At 40.2% G+C, this 25,439-nt stretch overlaps 1 protein-coding gene across 1 annotated transcript; it reads right to left on the bottom strand.

The window, feature by feature from the left end:
- Nucleotides 1–1,146: 1,146 nt before the first annotated feature.
- Nucleotides 1,147–12,678, bottom strand: LOC133388735 (pulmonary surfactant-associated protein D-like). The gene is made up of 5 exons (XM_061634956.1): nt 12,568–12,678; nt 8,571–8,738; nt 6,206–6,313; nt 3,610–3,693; nt 1,147–1,912 (listed from the first exon to the last, which is right to left on the bottom strand). Exons 2-5 carry the CDS (start codon nt 8,734–8,736, stop codon nt 1,536–1,538), a joined length of 735 nt encoding a protein of 244 aa, XP_061490940.1. The 5' UTR covers nt 8,737–8,738; nt 12,568–12,678; the 3' UTR covers nt 1,147–1,535.
- Nucleotides 12,679–25,439: the final 12,761 nt, after the last annotated feature.

The raw sequence follows: 25,439 nt of genomic DNA, 5'->3' as shown, positions 1-25,439 counted from the left end.
TCTTTTTAATGGTGAGAGCATTCATAACTGGCTTCCTTTGCCTGTAATCTGAAATGGTATAGTCCATTCTGCTGCATGTGTAGAGAGGGAGGAGGTATCCACACATAGGTCATTTGTGCTGCTGAGACAATGTTTTCCCGCCATTTCTTAAAAGCTAGATTACTACACCCTTTCCACATGTGTACTATGTTATAGCCTTCATAGGTAGGAGTGGTTTGCTCAGTGGAGCGGAGCCACACCATAGCCTCCCACCTGCAGCATCACTGCCATTTACCAGGAGGGGTGAGGCGGTTGCAAAGGTAGGGTTGTGCAATGCACCAGGAGAGCCGTAAACTCCAGGCAAGCCACTCCTCCCATAGGCATTGCACAACTCTTATCAACACAAACAGTCACATTGAATAATATTCAGTCATGTGGAAATGGGCACATAGCACGTTGGGTTGTATCAGCCATGTCACATGGGCTGTTCTCAGATGCTCCAACTGTTTTTTTTCCTCTCAGGGTGACAAATGTACACCTCTATGGTTGGGTACTACTCAGTGTAGTTTTGGAATATTGTGCAAGGTATCATTGATCTCACACACACACACCATGTTTTTCCCCTCAAATGGCGGCCTTTGAAGTGGGAGGGTTCTATAACAGCAACCATGGTAAATTCCCTAAAACGTTCTCCCCTCAGATACCCAGTTTTAGGCTGTTGCCTGTGCAACTCTTAGTGCCACATATTTAAAGTAGAACAATGCTCTGTGCGTGTGCAGGTGAAGACAAAAGAAAGCCAGTATGCTGCATTATGCACAGCTGCAGAAGTGCACACTTGAAACATCCCCAGAGAAAAATTCAAAAGAACAAGCTATGCAAGAAATTAAGCTTCATATGCAAAACAAGTTGTTAAAAAAATGGAGGAAAGTTGCCAAAGGATTGGTAGATGGGGTTGTGGAATGTGAGGGGCAGGAAATGGTGGAAATGGATGCCGGAAATGGAGGCAAGACTAAAAGGTTACCCAGTTAATTCCCAGGCTAAACCACCCCCATCATTCAGATGTCACAATAACACTTCACTTGTTGACACTGGAAATGGTCATGCAGCAACAGCACAAGAGACAGGAAAAATGCCACAAATCAGGAAAAAAAATACTTAACAAAGCGGTGGAAATCACAGGAAATTTTATTATTGTGTGGATTCAGCATGAGCAAGACAGTACAGTGGTGGGCAAAAAGGCTAGTGTGGATGATGTATCTCAGAATGAGTGCCTGAGTTGTGTTACTCTCTAAAACGTGGGCTCTGCCAAAATATGAGTGGCCCTGAACAGTGAGGAGGAGCAACCTAAGGAGATGATGTCCTGCGTTGTCCACGTAGCTGAGATGCCCATGTGGGGTCTTTGGGATCAGGAGGAATGCTGGGGGCCAATGGATAGAACCCAGGCTGCCGTGGGTCTAATCCAATCACAGGGCTACCGTTACATATTACTAAATATGATTGATTTTATGATTTTACATGTGTTGCAACTGGGCAGAAGGTTGCAGTTACAAGGAGAATTAAAATTCACACACAGTTAATCGTTTTTCTGAGCAGGCCTTGTCATTCCATTTGCCATCCGGATATATTTCGATACAGTCCTCTTTCCCTCCAGAATTATTTGGTTCTCCGTTCGCCCAGTTTATGTAGCTTATCACATCACCATTTATTTGTTTAAACGTGCCTTTTGACAGCAAGGCATTCATTCCCAGATATGCCACCTTGTTATGACGAACAACTATTTGCTGGATGGCTATGTTCTCCGCAGAACTCCTTGGGGAAGCAAGCTGACCACCAGCCTGGAGGCAGGTCGCTTTGGAAGTCTCAAAGGTACCTTCGGAGCCATCAGTTTTGAATAGCTTTTCGCCAGCACTTTGGCCATTTGGGAATAAACAAGCTAGAGGAATACAAAATCAGGTATAGCCCTGTTAAATTTTGGCTTTGTTGAATTAAACTTGAGCGACATGTTACACAGAGTTTTTTGATTAGATATTGCTCTCTTTTTTAGCCCAAAGCCGCCTGGGAAGGATGTACAAAGAGAAGCTGCTTAGATACGGAGTCCTATATTGCATACCCCCATGGGGGAAAAGCAGCTTGAGGAAAGGGGTTTTGAATTAGAAAATCAACACAGGATGCTGCTGTATACTATACCAGACCACTGATCCATCTAGCCTAGTATTGTCTGCTCTGACTTGCAGTGGCAAATGCTCCTTTTATAGGTTTACAAAACCTTAATGGTCTTCAGAACCACCTTCTCCCCGATCCTTTTAAGTGGATACAGTAGGGATTGAAGTGGGAACCTCCTGTATGCAAAGCATGTGCTCTGTCTCTGAAGTACGGCCTCTTCCCTTTACTGGAAAAGGATGAAGCACATCCAACATCATCCTGTCCAGTGGAGAAAAAAAAATCAGAGAACTCAGTGTAATATTTATTATTAGTTATTCAATGCATAACATGCTCTTCTTCCTTGAAGGAACCCAATGTCAAAGTAATATGTATGTATTTTGACCTTACGTTTTAGCTAGGCAGTGGGTGGTGCATTCAACCACTTTTGTCGATTAATAGTGGTGCTTAGTTTATTAGTACAGAGTCCAGGTAAGTATCAGATGTCTTTTAGTTTGAACCTTATTACTCATATTAGCATTCCGAGTAATCTGTAGCGTGGGGGGGGTTGTCAAGTGCACTGTCTCCCTCCTGCTGGTTTCAAATGCCTGCAGGCAATGTAAACCCACTCTTGTTAGAACAGCTGCTAAGCCTATATAAAAATACAGTTTATAACATTTATCAAATTTATTTATAAAAATACAGGGGTGTCAGGTTTGTCATAAATAATACAGTTAATGTATTGGCCATATTAAGCTTAGTAGGGTTCTGCTTCCCCAATTCTTCTTCCCAAATAATCCCCACAAATATTTGTCTCCTTTCCCCATATGCCTCCATGGCTACAGCCAACTCACAAGAATCAGGGTTAACTCAACAATAGCTAATCAGATCTGATTACCTTACAGCAAGCACCGTTTACTCCAGCCCATATGAAGCTAACACATTTATCAGCTTAGGTAGTAGCGAACCTCCTTTCCTCCTGCCATAGACAGTTCAGCTTTCAAGTAAGACAAAGTAACACTCAAGTGCTGGCTTCAGTAGCTGCTGAGCACTCGCTTTGGTGTGACAGAGAGCTCATCCAACTGCTCAAACCTGGCTCACAAGCTTCAGGGTTATTTTATACAGTCAGTGGGACCAGCTGATCGTCCTTCCTAACATACTAGTCTATATGCAAGGAGGGTTTTTGCAGGGTAGCATTCAGACATGCAGCCCTGCACTTGCTGCTTAAAGAGATAGTCCTGAAAAAGCTTTGCCAACCACACTTCTGTTGGTTGTATAAATTATCTCTCAGAACTTTAGATTCAAGATCTGGAGTAGCTGGGTTTAGGGTGCTTCATCTTATTGAAATCAACATGTAGATCCCTAATGTTTATCCTCTGGGGGCCAATGTGAAGGGAAGTATGAAGGTCTGCAGGATACTTGATAGAAAACTCGATACATTTAGCCAAATATGATATTTGAGCCTGCATCCTGTCTACTCCCTTTTCTCACCTTTTTGGTTTTTGAGGACAGTGTTTCTCAAAGCCAGCACTTGCTCTTTCAAGGTGGCCACTTCAGATTCCAAGCTCTGAAGTTCTAAATGATGAAATGATAAGAAAGGAATTATTAAAACTGTGTCATAAAGCAGAAGCTATGAAAAGCACCACAGCCAAAGGAACCATCTCCCAAACAAGTCACAAGTGTGACATCAAAAATGCTAGTCTCCATTTCTGAAATTTTGAAAAAGTACATTAATAAATACAGCAAACAATGCCGTTCAGAAGTCATAAGTGCAAATTTAAAACAAGTCAATGATCCTAGTTCTCTAACATAACTGTTATTGCCAAGATTCAGCTAGGGGCTTTGCATGCACAGTGTGCATGGGGGAGAAATTCAGTTTGGATCAGATTTTAATGCAATCCTACCTAATTTGCACTCCCAAAAACATACATGAAACAAAACACAGTTATCATTCAAAATTCACAGTTCTCCACATTTTGCAATGCAGTTTTCCAGCCAAAAATGTGCAGGGAAAAATGTGCATAAAATGCTTATATTAGCAGCAACATAACATACAAAATGCATGATATTAGGGGAAACTGCTTGCAAAAATGTACGTATTAGGCAAAATTGCATACAGAAATGTATATGTAGGAGAAATGTGTAATACGGATTTGGAACTGTTGCAAAATGGAGGGGAAAATCCCAGAATTTGACAGAGAAACTGAAATTGACACATTCATTCATCCCTAGTGCTTAAAACTAAAAAACAGTCCTGTATTTTTGCCATTCAGTTATTCTGGACTTGGGACATTGATTAATTCCTCCCGCCCCCACCCCCCAGTTTCTCCACTAAACAACTGATTGGTAGGATTCCAGTTTTTTTAAAAAAGGGCTGTGCAACTACAGCGCTGGCTGCTCTGTGCAAATGCTGTTGGATTAGATAAGCATCATATCTAGGGATGGAAGGTTCTGCCAGTTTCGGTTCTCTCAGTTTATTTTTCCAATCTTAAATTCAGTTCTCCACATTTTTGTAGAAATTTGAGGTTTTTCCTCAAGAGAATTCTTCAGCATTTTAGTCTGAATTTCTCTTAATAAATCTTTTTGTGTGGTTTTGACTAATGTACACATTTTTGCAAGCGATTTCTCCTAGTATAATGCATTGTTATATGTTATTTTCACAGATATATTCATATTTATGCATACTTACCCCTAATACGTGCATTTTTGTAAGCATTGTTTGGTTGGAGAACGATTGCAAAAATTGGGTAAGTGCAAATTTTGAAAGATGGCTGTGTTTTGGTCCTTATATTGTTTCATAAAGTGTGAATGTGATAGATTCAGTTTTTAAGTGCGAACTGAATCAAATTTCTCCCCCATCCCTGATCATACCTTGAGAGATGTGATTGTTCTTACCCTGGTTGGTGTTGTGGTAAAGGATTTTGTCATTGTAGTTCCTCTTACAGCACACTTAGCATATCATGGGAGTGTGACACTATCAGCCAAGCATGCTGTTAAAGGAATCACCTAGATCAGTGGTTCTCAAACTTTTGTGGTTTGCGGCGCAGTGTAAAGCATATAAAAATTTTCTGGCGCACTTCATGTACAAAATTGAAAATATATTAATATATTTTAAACTATGAATAAAAATAACTTAATAATAATATACTTTCATAATATTCGCGGCACACCTAGCCACCTCTTGCGGTGCACCAGTGTGCCCCGGCGCACCGTTTGAGAATCGCTGACCTAAATGGAGGCTTTTATATTGACTCCAAACGGGTGTGCGGGCATCCACAGAAGCAGCACCAAAGAGGGAGGTGTCTTAAATTATTGACATTATTGTTATATTATGAACTGAAAAGCCAACCATTTACAAATATTCTGAGCTAACTGGCATCAAACCAATACCTTTGTGGACACTTCTTGGTTACAGCTGGGAAAGTTCAGTATGGTGAAGTTTGAGAGCCCCTGCCCATAGGAGTGCTCCTTTTATAGGTTTGCGAAACTCATACACTTTAAAGTTTTATGAAACCAGAACATCCAGATGTCCCTGGCCTACCTAATTCTTGGTATTTACAATCACCTTCTTTCAGTGAGTTTATCAGATTAGTTTTTACCACAAAGAGTCACCAGATATTTCCCTGTTTGTTTAGAGTCCTTCCCCCTCCGCCCCATTTGTTACTACTTGGCTTAAATGTGCCCTCTTATGGTGAAGTAGAGATACAACCAAAGGCAATGCATTGTTAGTTCATAAGAGATGGATTTCACAGGGTGGCTTTTCTGATCAATTTTCACAAATTGATATTTCCCTAAAATTATTTGTTAGTATAAATATGTCCTCTCATGGTATATATATAACCACAGAAAATGCAATATTTGTTTGTTATATATCAGTTTCAAGTGGCTGTACCTTAATTGTCACATAGTGGAGGGAAGTGAAACCACTGAACCATTTCCTTGTATCTTGTAAATAGTCCTTCATGAAAACTGATTACACTCCGTTTTTGTCTCATCAATGCCCAGTATCGTTTGCCCCCCAAGAGAAGCTCAGTTGAAAAGCTTGAAAAATGGACAGCAGGCAGATAATATATGAATAGGGTCCTACCTCTTCCTCCATGGTCTCCCTTTGGTCCTCTTTCACCGACTAGCCCCTTGTCTCCTTTAAGGCCGGGGGGGCCAGCTTTTCCTGGGGGACCCTGTACTCCCCGTGATCCTAACAATCCAGAGATTAAATGAATGGCAAGAAACAGGCAATGTAGCAAGAAGTAGGAAATATGAAAAAATATTCAAGGTCTACAAGAGATTTTTTTAAGTGACACATCCATTATGTAGAGAAGCATTTAGCTCCAGATCAAATCTCAAGCATCTTTGGACAGATACTCTGGCTGTGATGGGCTCACACTTTGGCATCAAATCTAAGCATTTGATCTAAGCACTTATAAGGCTGTATTCAGGTTGCCTGTATCTTTGCACATGCAGAATGCCACATATTTCTGTCTATCTGCTTATACTGTATATGAGGGTTATAAGGATACTCTAATAGTGCCATGCACCTTGTTGGCATCCTGCTGCTTCTGCTAAGGTTTCAATTGCATGTTTAATTACTGTTTTAATAGCTGATGATTTGAATTGTTTCAAGGATGGTTCTGCAAATGAAGAAGTGGGGTAGATATTTTATATAAATGAATCCACCTTATATCTACTTATATTTTGAAGTCACTTAAATCTTCATAATTTAAAAGAAATATTTTGCCAAATAGATCCAGATTATTCTAGAAAATTGCTTTTGAAGAGCTATGCAGAAGTTCCCCTTATATGTTCGATGAATGCACAAGGGGTGGCGGGTATGGCAACTAGCCCTTTCATTGATAACTAGCCCCTCTCCCTGACATCTTCTCCTATAGCATGAACATCTGCTGGGATGGAGCCTTCACACATATGCACAAAGTCTTCTACATGATCTGGAACTCTGTGTGATCAGGGTTTCAGATGACATGGAAGCCTTTCCATACAGGTGGGGAGAATCTGGCCTGGTGACCCAATGCAGCTGTTTAGGCTTCTCGACCTAGTGCAGGGACTCTCCCCAGGCGGCATCCCTCCCAAAGCCACACCTCTACTCCCCAGGCCATATCCTCATTAGCTCTACTCCATGCCCTCCTCAAGGGCTTGTACCTGGAGGACACACAGTCCAGGTGTCCTTGAACTGTGATAATGCCTCCTGCTTGCCTAGATGGACAAAGCTAAGAGTCACATCTGTTGGCTTGCCCAATTTTGCCTGTAGCTGCATCAATTTTTGTCTCTGGCTTACCCACCATTGGCATGCAGCCCCCCCCCCAAGGGTGCCCATGAAGGAATGCGGCCCTCGGGTTGAAAAATGTTCCCCATCCCTAGCATTGCAAGTATAGCTGAACCCGAAAAGGCTCCCTCCCTACAGATGGTGATGCTATATTCATGGATACCAGCGAGAGGAGTCACTCATTACAGTCCCGTTTCCCCTTCACTTGTTCATCTAACATATGAAGGGAGCTTCTGAATAGAGCTTGAATGTATTCCGGTCTATGTATGTATGTATCTAGCTATCAATGGCAGCGATACCATGCTCTTTTCAGGAGTCAAGGCTGCCATATGGTGCTGCCCCATTTCATTTGCATAACACACTGTGAGATGGTTATGCTGGAAGATATGACTAGTTCAGGTTTCTCCAGTGAGCTTCATGATCAAGTGGAGATTAGAACCATGTCTTCCCATGCCGAGTTCAAAAAACTCCATCAGCTATACCACACTTGCTATCCTATTATAGGTTCCAAACTGTGGGCTGTAGGACAGTGGAACCAACATTACTTGATTTTGGAGTTGGCAAGAAAATACACTCAACAGCTTTGCTATTCTGTGTAAATAATTCAACAGGTGATACCCACAGCGAGGACAAGCTAGAACTTGGTTTTCTTGGAGGCCAAGGAAAAAGTGTCTCCATCTGGGAACTATTTTGGATGAAAAAATGTTTATTCCAGACTACAACTCGCAGACAATTAGCTATTACTTTGCTTTCAAGTTGTTTTAAGAAGTTCTGAATAAGGGCTAACCGTTTATTATATGCTGAGTCGTGAAGCTCACCTTATTGTAAGAATCAGCGACTACTCAATTATGCCTTATCAGGACTATGTTCTGTTCTCTTATTTGCCAACCTAACAGCAAGAGGGGTATCTGGAAAAAGTGACAATTAGGATAGTGCCAAGGCAAAAATGGATGTAGACCAGTTTAGGTGCGGGGGACACACAGCGGTTGAGTCTCAACCCACATCTCTTCACTCTCTCCTCAGAATGGCCTTCTGTTAAATCTACTTGCTGACTGAGGACCTTGCTACATATGAATCACTTGCCTATACTTTAGGAAGCATTCACAAATGGAAGACTATTATCAGTTATTCTCGTTACATGAAGCCCATCCCTGACAATCCATTATAACTATACCTTGATCACCCTTCTGTCCTGTTGGACCTGGTAATCCATTGCTCCCAGGCGTTCCAAGAACGATAGGGCATACGTTTGCTTTGCATTCACAGCATGGTTCAGGGTTTGCGCTTTGTGAGAATGCTGCTGGCAAGATAAGGAAACCAAAAGTCCAAAGGAACCCCATTCCTGGAAATTTGATTTTAAAACAGTGCATAATATAGCCTTTTAAGCATGATATTCAAAGCAAATGATTAGAGGCTTTGGGGCCAAAACAATCTGAACCTGTTCTAAAACTTTAAATGGGTAAGAAGCCCAGCTTGTTGGCATGGAGCCAGGCTGCAGTTATATCTGGTGAAGCGCGATTTTCTCACAACCGTTCTGAAAACTTGTGGAAAATAATGATTTTGTTAGTCTTGAGCAAGCCAATAGAAAAGCGAGATATATGTTTAAAATATAATTACGGTGTAAATTTGAGTTGATTGCCAAATGTACATACAGTTGTGATTGTGCACATTTGAATGAAGACTCAAAAATGTGTACAAATAGCAGGAACAAGAGATTTCATTTTAGCTGTTAAACATGGCACAACCTCCATGTAAATTCTGTACAGTGCCCAGGCAAAATGAACAGTTTCAAACAGGAATGGATAGATCAGTCTATTCTGCCCTATGTCAGTTTTGCATGTGGTCATTTATAAGTCTGTTCCATCCCATTTCCACTTTAATCTATGACTTTAAAAAAAAAATCTGCACCAAAAATTCATATTAAATATTTGTTTTATCTCAACGTATGGATTTCTAGATGTATTTTATGCCAAAATACACATTTTATAATGCACTGTAGTACTTTTTGAGCTAACAACTGTATCACAAAATTCAGAGAAGTGTGAAATCCAAAGGATAATTATGTTCCAGTCTGCACATTTTTCCAGGGGCATGGATTATGTCAGGTTACATCAGAATAAACAGAAATCAAATTCCTTAAGCATCCCTAGTTCCAAGCAGGGAATGTGTACATTGATTGGCCAATGTGCACACTACCTGATTGGACACATGGACATATCCAAAAGATAAACATGAAATTGCTAGTTGGGTCTTGAGTCAATCAAATGTTCTATTGCCTACATTTAGGGTCAGACTAAACAAGAGGCTATTCACAAAGCAATTGTGTGAATTGCTTTTAAAAACTAGATAGCAGGTGGGAGGGGGTGATCTGGATTGGGACCCTGGCATGAGGAGGGGGTACGGAGGGCTTTAATTCTTTGCCCCGACTATTATTTGTATTGGGAGAAAAGCTTCTATCGGTATGAACAGAAGATTTTCTTCTAATACAAACAGAAAACACAGCCCCTGACATGGATTGGGACTGTAGTGGGGCACCCCAAAGGGCTAACCCTCCCTGAGCCTGGTTGCTGATCTGGACTCTCCCCTGAATCTACTATTTATTTTAAGAAACCATTCACATTTAAGAACATAAGAACATAAGAAGAGCCTGCTGGATCAGGCCAGTGGCCCATCTAGTCCAGCATCCTGTTCTCACAGTGGCCAACCAGGTGCCTGGGGGAAGCCCGCAAGCAGGACCCGAGTGCAAGAACACTCTCCCCTCCTGAGGCTTCCAGCAACTGGTTTTCAGAAGCATGCTGCCTCTGACTAGGGTAGCAGAGCACAGCCATCACGGCTAGTAGCCATTGATAGCCCTGTCCTCCATGGATTTGTCTAATCTTCTTTTAAAGCCATCCAAGCTGGTGGCCATTACTGCATCTTGTGGGAGCAAATTCCATAGTTTAACTATGTGCTGAGTAAAGAAGTACTTCCTTTTGTCTGTCCTGAATCTTCCAACATTCAGCTTCTTTGAATGTCCATGAGTTTTAGTATTATGAGAGAGGGAGAAGAACTTTTCTCTATCCACTTTCTCAATGCCATGCATAATTTTATACACTTCTATCATGTCTCCTCTGACCTGTCTTTTCTCTAAACTAAAAAGCCCCAAATGCTGCCACCTTTCCTCGTAAGGGAGTCGCTCCATCCCCTTGATCATTCTGGTTGCCCTCTTCTGAACCTTTTCCAACTCTAGAATATCCTTTTTGAGATGAGGCAACCAGAACTGTACACAGTATTCCAAATGCGGCCGCACCATAGATTTATACAACGGCATTATGATATCGGCTGTTTTATTTTCAATACCTTTCCTAATTATCCCTAGCATGGAATTTGCCTTTTTCACAGCTGCCGCACACTGGGTCGACATTTTCATCGTGCTGTCCACTACAACTCCGAGGTCTCTCTCCTGGTCAGTCACCGCCAGTTCAGACCCCATGAGCGTTTATGTGAAATTAAGATTTTTTGCTCCAATATGCATAATTTTACACTTGTTTATATTGAATTGCATTTGCCATTTTCCCTCCCATTCACTCAGTTTGGAGAGGTCTTTTTGGAGCTTTTCGCAATCCTTTGTTTTAACAACCCTGAACAATTTAGTGTCATCAGCAAACTTGGCCACTTCACTGCTCACTCCTAATTCTAGGTCATTAATGAACAAGTTGAAAAGTACAGGTCCCAATACCAATCCTTGAGGGACTCCACTTTCTACAGCCCTCCATTGGGAGAACTGTCCATTTATTCCTACTCTCTGCTTTCTGCTTCTTAACCAATTCCTTACCCACAAGAGGACCTCTCCTCTTATTCCATGACTGCTAAGCTTCCTCAGAAGTCTTTGGTGAGGTACCTTGTCAAAGACTTTTTGAAAGTCTAAGTACACTATGTCCACTGGATCACCTCTATCTATATGCTTGTTGACACTCTCAAAGAATTCTAATAGGTTACTGAGACAGGACTTTCCCTTTCAGAAGCCATGCTGGCTCTGCTTCAGCAAGGCTTGTTCTTCTATGTGCTTAGTTAATCTAGCTTTAATAATACTTTCTACCAGTTTTCCAGGGACAGAAGTTAAGCTAACTGGCCTGTAATTTCCGGGATCCCCTCTGGATCCCTTTTTGAAGATTGGCGTTACATTTGCCACTTTCCAGTCCTCAGGCACGGAGGAGGACCCGAGGGACAAGTTACATATTTTAGTTAGCAGATCAGCAATTTCACATTTGAGTTCTTTGAGATGCCATCCGGGCCCGGTGATTTGTCAGTTTTTATATTGTTCATTAAGCCTAGAACTTCCTCTCTCGTTACCACTATTTGTCTCTGTTCCTCAGAATCCCTTCCTGCAAATGTTAGTTCAGGTTCAGGGATCTGCCCTATATCTTCCACTGTGAAGACAGATGCAAAGAATTCATTTAGCTTCTCTGTAATCTCCTTATCGTTCTTTAGTACTTTGTGTGGATGGTGTTTCATCGACCAAGGCTTTGACTCGCAGCAGCTTGACAAAGTTTAAAGTAGAAACCTTTCCTTGCTTTCCTCCCTGAGATTCCAGGCATTGCACCCATATCCACAATGTAATGTGTTTTTACACAAAACTGGCTTAAAATGAAAAAAAGAATAACAATAGAGGGATCTTGGGATTGTGACCTAACTGAGGTTAAAAAAAACCCTCCTCCACTTGCTCCAAAAACTAAATTAAAAAATAAAATGTATATATATAAATGATGAAGGGTGTATTTCTGCAAAAACCTTATTAAATATATTTTATAGGTTCTGATAACAGAGCTTGGATAGAGCAACAGCTACCAGGAAGGACAATGCAAGATTTCTTATCAGATGAGTTATAGGAAAGTGAACTTCTTCAATGAAGGACTTGCTTTTGCCTCAAAAAAACAGAATACTAAAAACAATTCACAGCAGAGCAGGTCAAGCAATCAAGACTAAAACTCTTATAATCCCCAGGCAATCTATCTATGTCATCTGCATGCAAGATTTGATTCACCTACAACTGATAACCGTTTTGGGATGGAATCTGACAAAAGCAAAACTACGCAAGAGTTATTTTAGAATGAACACACTTTCTCTTACTTAACCCACTCTTACTACACCACAGACGCAGAAAAGGTTGCTGTTCTTAGCATTGCACTTACCTTCTTCAAGTCCAGACGTATTTTCACTATGGGAAACACCCCAAATTGAGGGATTCTGAACTTCCTCTATCTTTATTTCTCAAGTGAAGATAATATCTTTTTTGGTCCCACCCACTTTGTCTACCAGTCAGAATTCTAGGGGGCAAAGCTCAAGTTCCTACCAACCCCTCCCCCTTCTCACCCCCCCTCCCTAGAGTACAAACAGTCTAGAACTTCTACAATGTGCAGGCACTAGGTAAGACATGTTATGAAGAATTGTCTTGGAGCTGATAGATGTAATCTCAATAGGCAAATAAAGTTGTCAATAATCATTTGGATCGCTCCTCTCTAAAAAAGCAAATGCACAAATAGCCATTTCAACCAGCTAAGAATATAACTACAATTTTGCAATGCTATTTTATTCAAAAAAAAGTCTAGATCACAAATAATTCCATAAATCAAGAAGATTCTTTGCAGTGCACAATCATATAAGGCTATTGTAAACTGGAAAAAAAAATCTAAGTACAGAAAAAGAGGCTTGTCTATAAGCAAGCTAAACAAACACAGCAAGAGTTGGAGTGCAGGGAGGAACTGTCATGGCTTGGAAGATTGCTTTTGCTTTGCTTTGGATTTCTGCATTGAGCAGGGGGTTGGACTTGATGACCTTATAGGCCCCTTCCAACTGTACTATTCTATAATTTTAAAAAGGAATAAATTACAATTACTGTTACATGGTCCCAAAAAGGAATAAATTACCTTTATAATTACAGTTCTTCTGAAGGGAATTGATTACTTTACTGTTATTCAAAAGTAATCACTACATTTACACTTAAGTTACTTTAAAAAACGCTAGAGTGCCTACAAGGTGCTGGCCTTGGCTACTGCACACCTAAGTTGCCTAAAACAACATTAAAAATAAACACACACACACAGGTAGTAAATTCTTTTTATCCATAAGATAGCAGTGGTGGTCTCTCTGCTGGTACGGGAGGCAGAGGCCACTACTCAGATCTTTGCAGTCAAATCAAATGCAACCTCACACACACACACACTCTCAGCCAGCAAGCATAATCTCTCTCACTCAACCATCTCCTGGACCCTACCCTGCCACCAACTAAGGGACACAAACGTTTTCCTCTGAGATGCAAAAAAGTTAAAATGCTGCAAGTGCAGCAAAGTAGCCACACAGGGTGGCGGAGGACACTTTGTGTGCCAAGTGCAAACACAGTATTCACACACACACACAGACGTTGTCATCTTTCACCTCCACAATTCTTTATCTCCATTCTGCTGCTGCCTCCTTCTCCTTTATCCATGTTCTTGCCCTCCAGCTCCTTTCTCCCTCCACTCTATTCTTCTCCACCACCGTCCATTTTTTAAGCATTTGTTTTCTCCATGGCCCCATATCGTTCTCCACCTCCTCCCTCATCGCGTCCTACCCACCCACAGAGCACGGGACAAGAGTGATGCTATACAGAAGCCAGTTTGAGGCACATGATTTTCATCCACAAATGAGAGGAGCAGAAGACTTCCCCTGCTTCTCCCCCCCCCCAGTAATGCCCAAAAGCAATGCTGGAAACATTACAATTACTTCTCAAAAGTAATAAAATTACTCCTCGTCCTATTACAATCAAAATGTAAAGGAATTGCTCATTTGTTCCTCAAAAAAGTAATAGATTACAATTACAAATTCATTTTTTGTAACTAATTACTTCCGAACTCTGGAAACGGTATATTAGTAGGCAGCTTTGTTCAGAAGATCTGCTGTTCCTCAACAATTCGTTCATATAGATCTTTTGATTCCTTTCACAGGCGCAAGTATAATTTAACTCCCCAGACAGTGATGTGCCAGTAAAGATAATCTCCAAGAGTGATGAGTGCCTTTCTCATGGCAATGAGTTCCCAAGCACCTTTTAAACCCCTCTGGGGCTTGAGAGGACTTATCTGAAGCTAGGCCATGATAGCCCATACCCTCTGGTGCTTTCCATGTTGTTGTTACCTGTTACAGGGCTCCATTTTGCTCTGAGGGCTTATGCTGGAGTGTCCTCAGGAAGATGCAGGTTCCCATTCTGGGCTGGGGTGGACAAATATCCTACTGGTCACCCCAGGGACTTGATTTGGAGCCTTCTGTGGTGGATTCTGCAACTTTCCCACTGCTCAGCACCTCTGCTGCCAGAGATAGTTGTTGCCTCTACCTCTTCTGCCCAGCAATCTCCGATCCGCCTCCTTGTTGCTTACTGTGACTGCAATTTATAAAGGGGCTGGTGTCAGCTCAAGACTGTACTTCTTCCACTTTCCAGACTACGGTGGCCTCATGTCATTTCTTCCTCAATTTTGTTCACATCTGCTCTGATCAACTGAACCATGCCACTGCTAAGGAGTCATTGAAGGCCTGATCTTCAACATTGACATCTGCTGTATTTTCCCTCTTTTAAATTAGGGGCGGGAGGATTGTGTTCCTCCAGATGTTGCTGGACTATAGTTCCCATTGTCCCTGACCACTGGCCATGATGGCTGAGGCCATTGGTAGTTGGAGTCCAACAACATCTGGAGGGCTGCAAGTTAGCCACCCCTGATTTTGGCAAACTGGATCTAAAAACATGGTGTAGGAATCTTCAACTTTGATGTAGGTTTCTGCCCATTTTCCTGTAGCCACTTCTGTCCATGCTATTCCATTAAAAACTGTCAAAAACTGAGCTCCATAGGGATAAAAAAATAGGGGGCAGGTAAATCCAACAAACCATTGCCCATAAAATAAATAAACCACCATGCTTCAGTTGCTGGTCTCTTAACCAAGAGATATGTTATACTGGCAAACAAGAGATTTCATTGCACTATGGGTCTGATCAGGGCTTAATACATTTGCAACAACCAGTTACCAGCGCTTTTACTTTCAGGGCATGGAGAAACAGGAAAAAAAAAGGTTCATAGGGCGAAAGATATGACCCAGGAAATAATAGCTCTAGAAATGATAAGGCAAAAAGGTACCAAAATGTGTTAAGTCCAAACCTCTGCATTAAAGCTGCATGCACCATAATTAATTAGATCAGATTAGGCCATATAATTCCAATGAATGTGTGCTACAAATAGGGATGGGTGAATTGGTCAGTTTCGGTGTCTCTGTTTCTCATATTCGAATCTTAAGTTCAGTTCTCCACACTTCTATATCAGTTTGCGATTTAATTTTTTTTAAAAGTCTTCATGAAAATTTGCCAGCATTTTTGTATGATTTTCTCCTATGCATGTTTTTATACGCAGTTTTGTCTAGTATACATATTTTGCAAAGCAATTTCCCCTAATTATAATGCATTTTTGTATGTTATTCTCACTAATATATGTATTTATATGTACACTTTGCCTTAGGATATGCATTTTTGTACACATTCCTTGGCTAGAGAACTGTGCTGCAAATTTTGGATAAGGGCAAATTTCAAAGGATAGCTGTGTTTCGGTTTGTATGTTGTTTTGGTAATTTGGTAAGTTTGCATCATGCTTGGGGTACCTAAAGGATCCTGCATGGAATGTATTTATCCTAAACTCTCTATTTAACAAAAAGTTACTCAGGCTTGCTTTGGATCTTAACAGATCAGTGGGCTACCACTGAAACTGGGAGTCATATGGCCTCCTAACCTGACGAAAGGCATTTGTGTAAAGAGGTATTATATGGTGATTTTAACTATACTAGCGAGACTTATCATTCATGGGGGGAGGGCAGGGGGAATTCATTGGCTTGGTCAAAATTACTTGATCCACTTTGGCACCATGTCACAGAACAGAATCTGACATAGTTGTTCACCAAAGTGATTAAAGGTTTTGATGGCAGTCTCACTAGTCTAGTAAAGCACATTTAAGAATGGAAACATAAGAGCAAGAAAAGTAGATAGTGCAACTTTTACTGGATTGTACTATTTTAGACTGAAGGGGGAAATCACATGAATGACGCTCCCCAACTAAAAATGTTCCTATGCGGAGAAAACTATCATATGAGGGAGAAGGGTAGAAGAAGTTGCTGGAAAGCACATGTATAGTATAATTTTTTTCTTGTTTGGAAATCATTTTTTCTCATTTTTCTTGTGGACAAATAGTTCTGAAAGATGCAGGCATTTGCAATCATGGCCATGTTGCTAAAGCAGAATACATTATGTTCAATATTTGAATTATATCTCTATTTGGTATGTGTGTTGGAGAAAGGGAAGTTAGCGAATCTTAAAACACCCTCTGGAATTTGCAAACACAGTGAGAACCATTGATTGCCTCTAGGTGGAGAATGATTTTCTGCCGTCAAGGCTGCACAGCTTTCATTTTGCAACTATACAGGTGAAAGTGACTGACAGTGGAGCCTACCCCTGCTGTCCGAAGATTATTCATAGGCATGTGTGTTCAGAGGAAGTCCCTAGAATGTATGGTGCATCTCATTTTCAGATTTACATTACAGCCTGCAGTTGCAAATTCTGTTTCCCTCATATATGAAGTCTTTCTCAGCAGAGGTTGCTTCCAAATTACCTATAAATTGAGCATTCATCCTTATTTGTCTGCAGAGAGGTTTGTTTTGAAAGATGTTTTGTTTTTAAGATTTTTATTTATTTATTTATTTTAAAAACTTACAGTCATAGACCCATAATACAGAAGGAAAGTCCAAAATAAAACAACACTTTTGGTACAATTATGATTTTTGAGTCTGTCTGTTCCTGACCGATTGAGCTATGAAAAGAAACTTTGCAACATGCTCTGTTATGAGTTTATCTTTATCTAACAAAAGGTGCCGAGCTATCCGTTTTGAGGATCTTTCAGAAGAATTTATAATAAGTGGAACGATAAGTTTAGTCCTGGTGTCACTATATAGTTCACATTCAAGGAGTACATGTTCAACAGTTTCTGGGAGGTTAGAATTACATATACAAAAACGAGACTGTATAGGAATGCCTTGAAAACGGCCCGTTAAATAAAGGGAGGGTAAACAATTAAACCTTGCTCGGGAAAACAAGAATCTATAATGAGGGAACGTTAATTCTTCCAAATATGAGGCTTGGGATGGAAAACGAAAAGTTAAATCCAGGAAAAGGGGGGAAGAAGAAGTTTTGGCCTTTGATAATGAATATTGTCGATCTAAGTCTGCTATTCTTTGGGTAATAATAGAATTGGCTTTCATAAAATCCCATGAGGACAATAGATCGTGCGACAGTCCTAGGCGGTTTAGCTTTTCATTAAAAATTTTGGACCACAAGCATTTGAAAGGATCCTCCCATATTAGATTCAGGAATCCCAGGGAGGGACCAAAATAAGCCATTTTGGTCCAAAATTTAAATGCTTGTGACCAGGCTATACATTCCACCGAATTTATACCCACTTCAAGACAGAGTCCAGCTGGAGAGGCACATCTAGGCAGACCAAATATAGCCCGCAAGTACCCTGAAAGAACCGCTTCAATTTTCCCATTAAAGTTTGTTATCCAGATTGGAGTGCCGTACAATAGTTGAGGTAATATTTTGAGTTTGAAAATTTTCATAGCGGCAGGAATATATCGCCCTCCCTTTGTATAAAAAAATCTGATAGAGGCTTTGGAGGTGTTTTGTGCTGCGTTAATTGCGGACTTAGTATGAGTTGACCAGGAGAGGGAAGAACAAAATATAACTCCTAAATATTTAATTTTTTTTAACCTGGTCAATCGTTTGACCTTTTATTAACCAACGTTTCTTTGGATGTTTATTTGGGAAGACCATTATTTTTGACTTATTATAATTAATAGAGAGAGAATTCTCATTACAATAGGTCATAAAGATGCTAATAAGTCGCTTGAGTCCAATTTCCGAAAAGGACATTAGGACCATGTCGTCCGCATAGAGCAGAAGTGGGCAACTCACTTCTATTTTGGGTAAGTGAAGATTTTTGGCAGTGCATTTAGAGCTCAGATCATTAAGGAAAAGGTTGAAAAGAGCAGGGGCTAGGACACAACCTTGACGGACTCCAATATTAGTTGGTATGGGGTTTGACAAGCTTTCGCTTGACCCAGAACGCACCCTAAGAGAGGTACCATGATAGAGTCGGCTAATTAAGAATAGAAGGCGCTTATCAATTGTGGTTTTATTTAATTTAGCCCAAAGTAGGTCTCTTGGAATGGAATCAAAAGCTGTTTTGAGGTCCATGAAAGCGACAAAGAGACCTCTCTTAAAGCCGCTAGAATATTTTTCAGCTAAATGTCTTAAAACTAAACAGTGATCGTTAGTTGATCTGTTTTTGCAAAAACCTGCCTGTTCCTGTCCTAAAATTTGTTCTTGCTCTAACCAGGATTGTAGTCTATTATTTAGAAGACTCGCATAGGTCTTACCCACTACAGAAAGAAGGCTAATAGGCCTATAGTTTGTTGGATCTGTTCTGTCACCTTTTTTATAAATCGGAATAATGGTTGCCTCAAGCCAGGATGTAGGGATAATTCCCGTCAAGTTTATCTTGGTAAAAAGAGATGTGAGAAGAGGCGCCCACCATTGAATGTTAGATTTTAACATCTTTAAGATTTTTAAAGATGTCTTTAGTGTTTTATCCCTTGCTTGCTGCCCTGGACTCCTGGGTGGAAGAACCAAATGAAGAACCAAATGTATGCCCAGTAGTCAGGACGATGGGAGTTGGATCATCTATGCCCAGTGGTCAGGGATGATGGGAGTTGGAGAGGGCCACACATTCTCCATCCTTGACTTAAGGCATTCACTGCTGCAAGACGTAGTAGTGATGGCCACTGGCTTAGAAGGCTTTTTAAAAAAGACAAATTCATGGAGGACAGGTCTGTTAACAGTTAGCCATGATAGCTAAATGGAACTCCATGTTCAGAGGCAATACATATCTGAACACCATACACAAATAGAAGGGGAGGGGAGAATTTTCTTGATGCCATGCTTGGGTGCTTCAAAGGGTATCAGGCTGGCGCTGTTGGAAACAAGATGCTCGATAACACATACCTTTGGTGTGAACCAGCAAGGCTCATGCGAGCGAATGAGTCAGTCCATCTGTCCCACATACATGTACATATCATCACATATGTTCTTTCAAATACCCATAGTACAGCATGGACACAGTAATTAAGTGTAAGAACTTTGTGAAACATCTCCATATGACCAGAAGTCATACACCTCTTCTGTCTCCTGAACAATCACAGCTGCTTCCTTGCTTATCCTTTATGGGCCCAAGACCGCCTACCTTGGGATCCTGCAGTCAGCAGTCCTGTCATTATCCTCTCCTCTTTCCAGACTCCTTTGACCCTGGTAAGGGCAAATGTCTATCCTGAATTATTTCTGTCTTGAATGGGGTGGTGGTGGTGGTTACCTGAAGGATTGCCTCCTCCTGTATGTACTGGCCTAGTCTCTGAGTTCATCTTCAGAGGCCCCTTCAGAGGGTAGCTAGTAGGAAAAAGGGCTTTTGGGTGGTGGCCCCCTGGCTGTTGAATGCCCTCTCCACAGAGGCTTGCCTAGTGCCTAATTTAGGGTCATTTTGGCACCATTTTATTTTATTTTATTTTCCGAGCCCTTGAAAGAACTTTTAAAGATCTCTTGAATCTTTCAGAATTTTGTTTGAATCTGTTGTTTTATGGTTTATTGGTTTTGGTATTTTAAATTTTTACTAATATTGTAAACCACCCAGAGAATGTTGTTATTGAGCAGTATATGAATGTGGTATATAAAAATAAATAAACACATGTGGCCCTGGAACAGGGCTGGGTGAGTCTGTGATCTTCCAGATGTCACTGGACCACTGGCCATGTTGGCTGATGGGAGCTGGAGTCCAACAACAGCTGAAGACCGAAATGTTCCCCATCCTTGCCCTAGAACAACTGTGCTGAGGCAGCAGCCCATGTTGAGGTGCAAGGCAGCCAGAAGCACAGATTCTGGTTGGGGTAAAGAGCCCCAAAGGAATGGACCAAAGCTCTGAAGAAATGAGTGAGGAGGTCTAAGCAAGACTGAGAAAGCAGACAGAGAACAGACAGGAATGCTGGAACTATAGACACTTGGATGTTACCTAGAAAGCCAAATGGAGAAGTCCAAAATGTTGCCTTCAAAGGACCAGGCCCAATCTATAATAGGCTGTCTGGATGGGTGGGGTTATTTTGAAACCTGAGGAGAATGGACTTCCCGGAAGTGAGTGCCCAGCTGGTGGTTGTCTCTGAGAGATCTCTGCCTCAGAGGAAGCTTTTTTCAGTTTAAAAGCCAGCCAAGAGGAAACTTTGACTGGCTTAAATGTTCTCCAAGGTAAAGGTGAACCGATCAGATTTTCCATAGGACTTCGTTGAGCTGTCGGCGGCTGGAATTGATCAGGAATTCCCTGAGATAAGAAGGCATACCGATCGGCTGAAGACGGGGTCAGGACTTCCAACAAGCTGTACTGAAAAAAAGTGAGGCGTTTTTTCTTCTTCTTAAAAACGTTCTTAACCAGCGAGCCTCCTTCTGTCTAAATCTTATCATTTGGCTTAAATTACTACAGTAAAAGGGATTTGTTTACGAATCAGCAATTGAGAAATCTGGGTGAGTCATACTTTTTCTCTTTTAAATATAATTAAGGAAGAAAGAAAATGTAAACAATTTATTTTATTTTTTTTACGACAAAAAGCTGGCCTGAATTTGGAGTTATAAAGATTAAAAACGGATGAGAGGCAATTATTATTTGATGGAAATATATTTTGGACTATTTTTCTCCTTGGATTATTTCTTTTTGGACGAATCTGCTGTTCGTATATGTTACTAATTGCTTGGTGTTGTGAACCAGAATTGTTTTGCATTCCTGGACGTAGATAAGAACTGTGCTGGCCGGACTATAATAACAGGCCTGGAATATTAACTCTTTTGTTGGTGGAGGAAAAAAAAAGAAATAGACTGCCTCTAGGTTTCGGAACAGTGGTTAATATCAGAAATTAAAGGCTTCTTTTGAGAATGACAACTAGAAAAGCAGCTAAGGCTCAGGAGCGAAGAGGTTCAATTGATCCACAGGAAGGGGCTATACCCCCAGATATGTTTCAAAAAATAATGGAAGGGATTAGTGATCTAAAACAAGAAATGAAAACTGAATTGAAAGATATAAAAGACCATATTAAAACACAAGTGGATGAGATTAAAGGGACAATTGGGCAAATAATGGAGGATGTAAAAAATACTAAAGAAAAGGTACAAATCTTGGAGAATAGAACAGATATATTAAATCTGGAATTAGAAAAAAAATTGGACTACATGGCTGTGATTGAATTAAGAAATAAAGAACATTGTTTGAGATTCCGTGCAATCCCTGAGGAAACAGGTGAAGATATCAGAGATAAAATTGTTAATGCTTTAGTAAAATTTTTGGATTTGAATGAAGATCGGATGAAATTTGAAATAGATAAAGTTTATAGAATTAATTCCTGATATGCAACAATGAAAAAAATTCCAAGAGATGTGCTTGTTCACTTTATAAAAAAGACGACCAGAGATATGGTATTACAACAACACTTCAACAATACCTTTAAAATTGATGGTAAGGAAATACTGGTGATGAAAGAAATTCCTATTAGACTTTTACGTAAGAGAAAAGAATATGCTTTCTTTACAGAAAAACTTAAGCAATGCAAAATTCAATTTAGATGGGATGTTCCAGAAGGAGTGATTTTTACATTCAGACAACAGAAATATCGATTGAATACTGTTCAAAAAGCAAGGGATTTCTTGAGAAAAGCTTCAAAAGACATGGAAGAAGATAAACTCAAAGATATAGATATAATTCCTGGGAAACAAAGTCAACAGGAACATGCAGAGGAGGGAAAGGAAGATGATGGATTAAAGGGAGCATCAGGTACATTTTAAAATACACGCTTAAAGATGGATTACAAATATCTAACTTGGAATATAAATGGAGCCAACACGGCGCAGAAGAGAAAGAAAGTGTTTCATTATTTGAAAAAATTAAAATTGGATATAATTTGTTTACAAGAAACTCATATTAAGAAGAAAGATTCCAAATATTTGATTTGTAAAAATTTGGGTGAAGAATTTATTTCGGCTGGATTAAAAAAAAAATGGAGTTGTTCTTTACATTAACCCACAATTGCTTCCTAAATTGATATTACTGGATGATAGTGGTAGATTTGTGGGGGTTGAAATTACTTTACAGGGCATAAAAATTTTGATAGTGGGTATTTATGCCCCCAATGAAGATAAAACAAGGTTTTACACAGGACTTATGGAAAAATTGTCAGAGTTTTCATATGATCATTGGTGTGTCATGGGTGATTGGAATGGGGTAATCTCACCAAAAATTGATAGACTTTCTGAAAAAAATATTAAAGAGACACAGGGTAAATTACCGAAGATTTGCTTTGAATTGATGGAAAATTTAGAATTGGTGGATACCTGGAGATATATAAATGATAATGCAAAGGAATTTACTTATTTTACAGAAAGACATAAAACATTTTTGAGGATTGATATGATTTGGATGTCTAAAAATCTAGTGAAAGATATTTTTTAAAATGGATATATTACCAAAAACTTTTTCGGACCACAATCCTGTGATATTAACTTTCAAAAAAAAAAAATCTTGGATTTAGATGGAGACTAAATGAATCTTTATTACAGAATGACAAAGTAGTACAAGAATGTAAGAAGAAATTAAAAGAGTTTTTTGAACATAATTTACATAAAGGAACAAATGAAAATATTGTTTGGGATACAAGTAAGGCATTTATAAGGGGATATTTTATTAAATGTAACTCTGAATTAAAAAAAAGAAACAACAGAAAATGCAATTAATTTTGGAAGAAATAAAACAAAAAGAGGAAGAATTGAAAAAGAATCCAACTAAAGTTTCTATTGTAAATCAAATTAAAATGTTACAGAATCAAGTATCAATGCTGACAGTTAGAGAAATTGAAAGGAAACTAAATTTTGCTAAACAAAGGACTTTTGAATTTGCAAATAAACCGGGGAAATGGTTAGCATATAAATTAAGAAAAGAACGTCAAAAAATATTATTTTAAAGATACAAGAAGGAGATGAGATGCTGACAGATAATGTAAAAATCAAAAAGATTTTTCATCAATATTATTCAACATTGTACAAGTGTCAGGAAATCCCATCTGAAAAAATAGAAGAGTATATATCTAAACAGAATTTGCCTAAAATTACAGACTTTCAGAGACAAGCTATTAATAGCCCTATCACGTCAAGAGAGATATCTGAAGCTATAAACAAAATTAAATCAGGAAAGCCGCCAGGACCAGATGGATTATCTGCAGTGTACTATAAATGTTTGGAGGAAGAACTCTTACTACCTTTACAGTCTACAATGAATTCTATTTTGCAAGAGGGAAAGATACCGGATAGTTGGAAAAATGCTAATTTATTTATTTATTTATTTATTTATTTATTAAATTTATATACCGCCCGACTAGCAATAGCTCTCTGGGCGGTGAACATAAAACAGCATAAAAATACAATAAATAACAAAACAATACTAAAATACAAGCAACAATCCAACACAATAAACATTTTTAAAATTAAATCAGTGTAATTTAAAATGCTTCAGAGAATAGGAAGGTTTTGACCTGGCGCCGGAAGGAGAGCAGAGTCGGCGCCAGGCGTACTTCCTCGGGGAGACTGTTCCATAGTTCGGGGGCCACCACTGAGAAGGCCCTAGATCTTGTCATCACCCTCCGGGCCTCCCTGTGAGTTGGAACCCGGAGGAGGGCCTTCGTAGCAGAACGTAGTGCACGGGCCGGTTCATATCGGAAGAGGCGTTCCGCAAGGTATCGTGGTCCCGCACCGTATAAGGCTTTATAGGTTAATACCAACACTTTGAATCTAGCCCGGAAACATATTGGCAACCAGTGCAAGCTGGCCAGAACAGGTGTTATATGCTCGGACCGCTTGGTCCTTGTCAGCAATCTGGCCGCCGCATTTTGCACTAGTTGTAGCTTCCGAACTGTCTTCAAAGGTAGCCCTACGTAAAGCGCATTACAGTAATCCAAACGTGAGGTTACCAGAGCATGTACCACTGATGTAAGGTCCTCTTTACTCAAATAGGGACGTAGCTGGGCTACCAACCGAAGTTGGTAAAACGCATTCCTAACCACCGAGGCTACTTGAGCCTCAAGTGAGAGGGAAGAGTCTAAAAAGACTCCCAGACTACGAACCCGGTCCTTTAGGGGGAGTGTAACCCCGTCCAGGACAGGGTATATATCCACCATCCGATCAGAGAACCCGTCCACCAACAGCATCTCAGTCTTGTCTGGATTGAGCTTCAGTTTGTTAACTCTCATCCAGTCCATTGTCGAGGCCAGGCAACGGTTCAGCAAATCGACAGCCTCACCTGAAGAAGATGAAAAGGAGAAGTAGAGCTGTGTGTCATCAGCATACTGATGACAACGCACTCCAAAACTCCTGATGACCTCTCCCAACGGCTTCATGTAGATATTAAAAAGCAGGGGGGACAAAACTGACCCCTGCGGGACCCATATTGGAGAGCCCGCGGTGTCGAGCAATGTTCCCCAAGCACTACCTTCTGGAGACGACCCGCCAAGTAGGAGCGGAACCACTGCCAAGCAGTACCTCCAACTCCCAACTCCGCGAGCCTCTCCAGAAGGATACCATGGTCGATGGTATCAAAAGCCGCTGAGAGATCAAGGAGAATCAACAGAGTTACACTCCCTCTGTCTCTTTCCCGACATAGGTCATCGTACAGGGCGACCAAGGCTGTCTCAGTGCCAAAACCGGGCCTAAAACCCGATTGAACAATTGTGAAAATGTATAAACATAACATTAATACCTAAAGAGGAGCAAGATTTAACTAAAACAAAAAATTATCGGCCGATATCTCTATTGAATAATGACTATAAAATTTTTACAATGATTTTGGCAGAAAGAATGAAAATAATATTGCAACAA

This window comes from Rhineura floridana, chromosome 7 (assembly GCF_030035675.1).
Source record: "Rhineura floridana isolate rRhiFlo1 chromosome 7, rRhiFlo1.hap2, whole genome shotgun sequence".
Lineage (NCBI taxonomy): Eukaryota > Metazoa > Chordata > Lepidosauria > Squamata > Rhineuridae > Rhineura > Rhineura floridana.
Note: the sequence above shows the minus strand (reverse complement) of the source record. Positions and strands in the feature narration are given on the sequence as shown.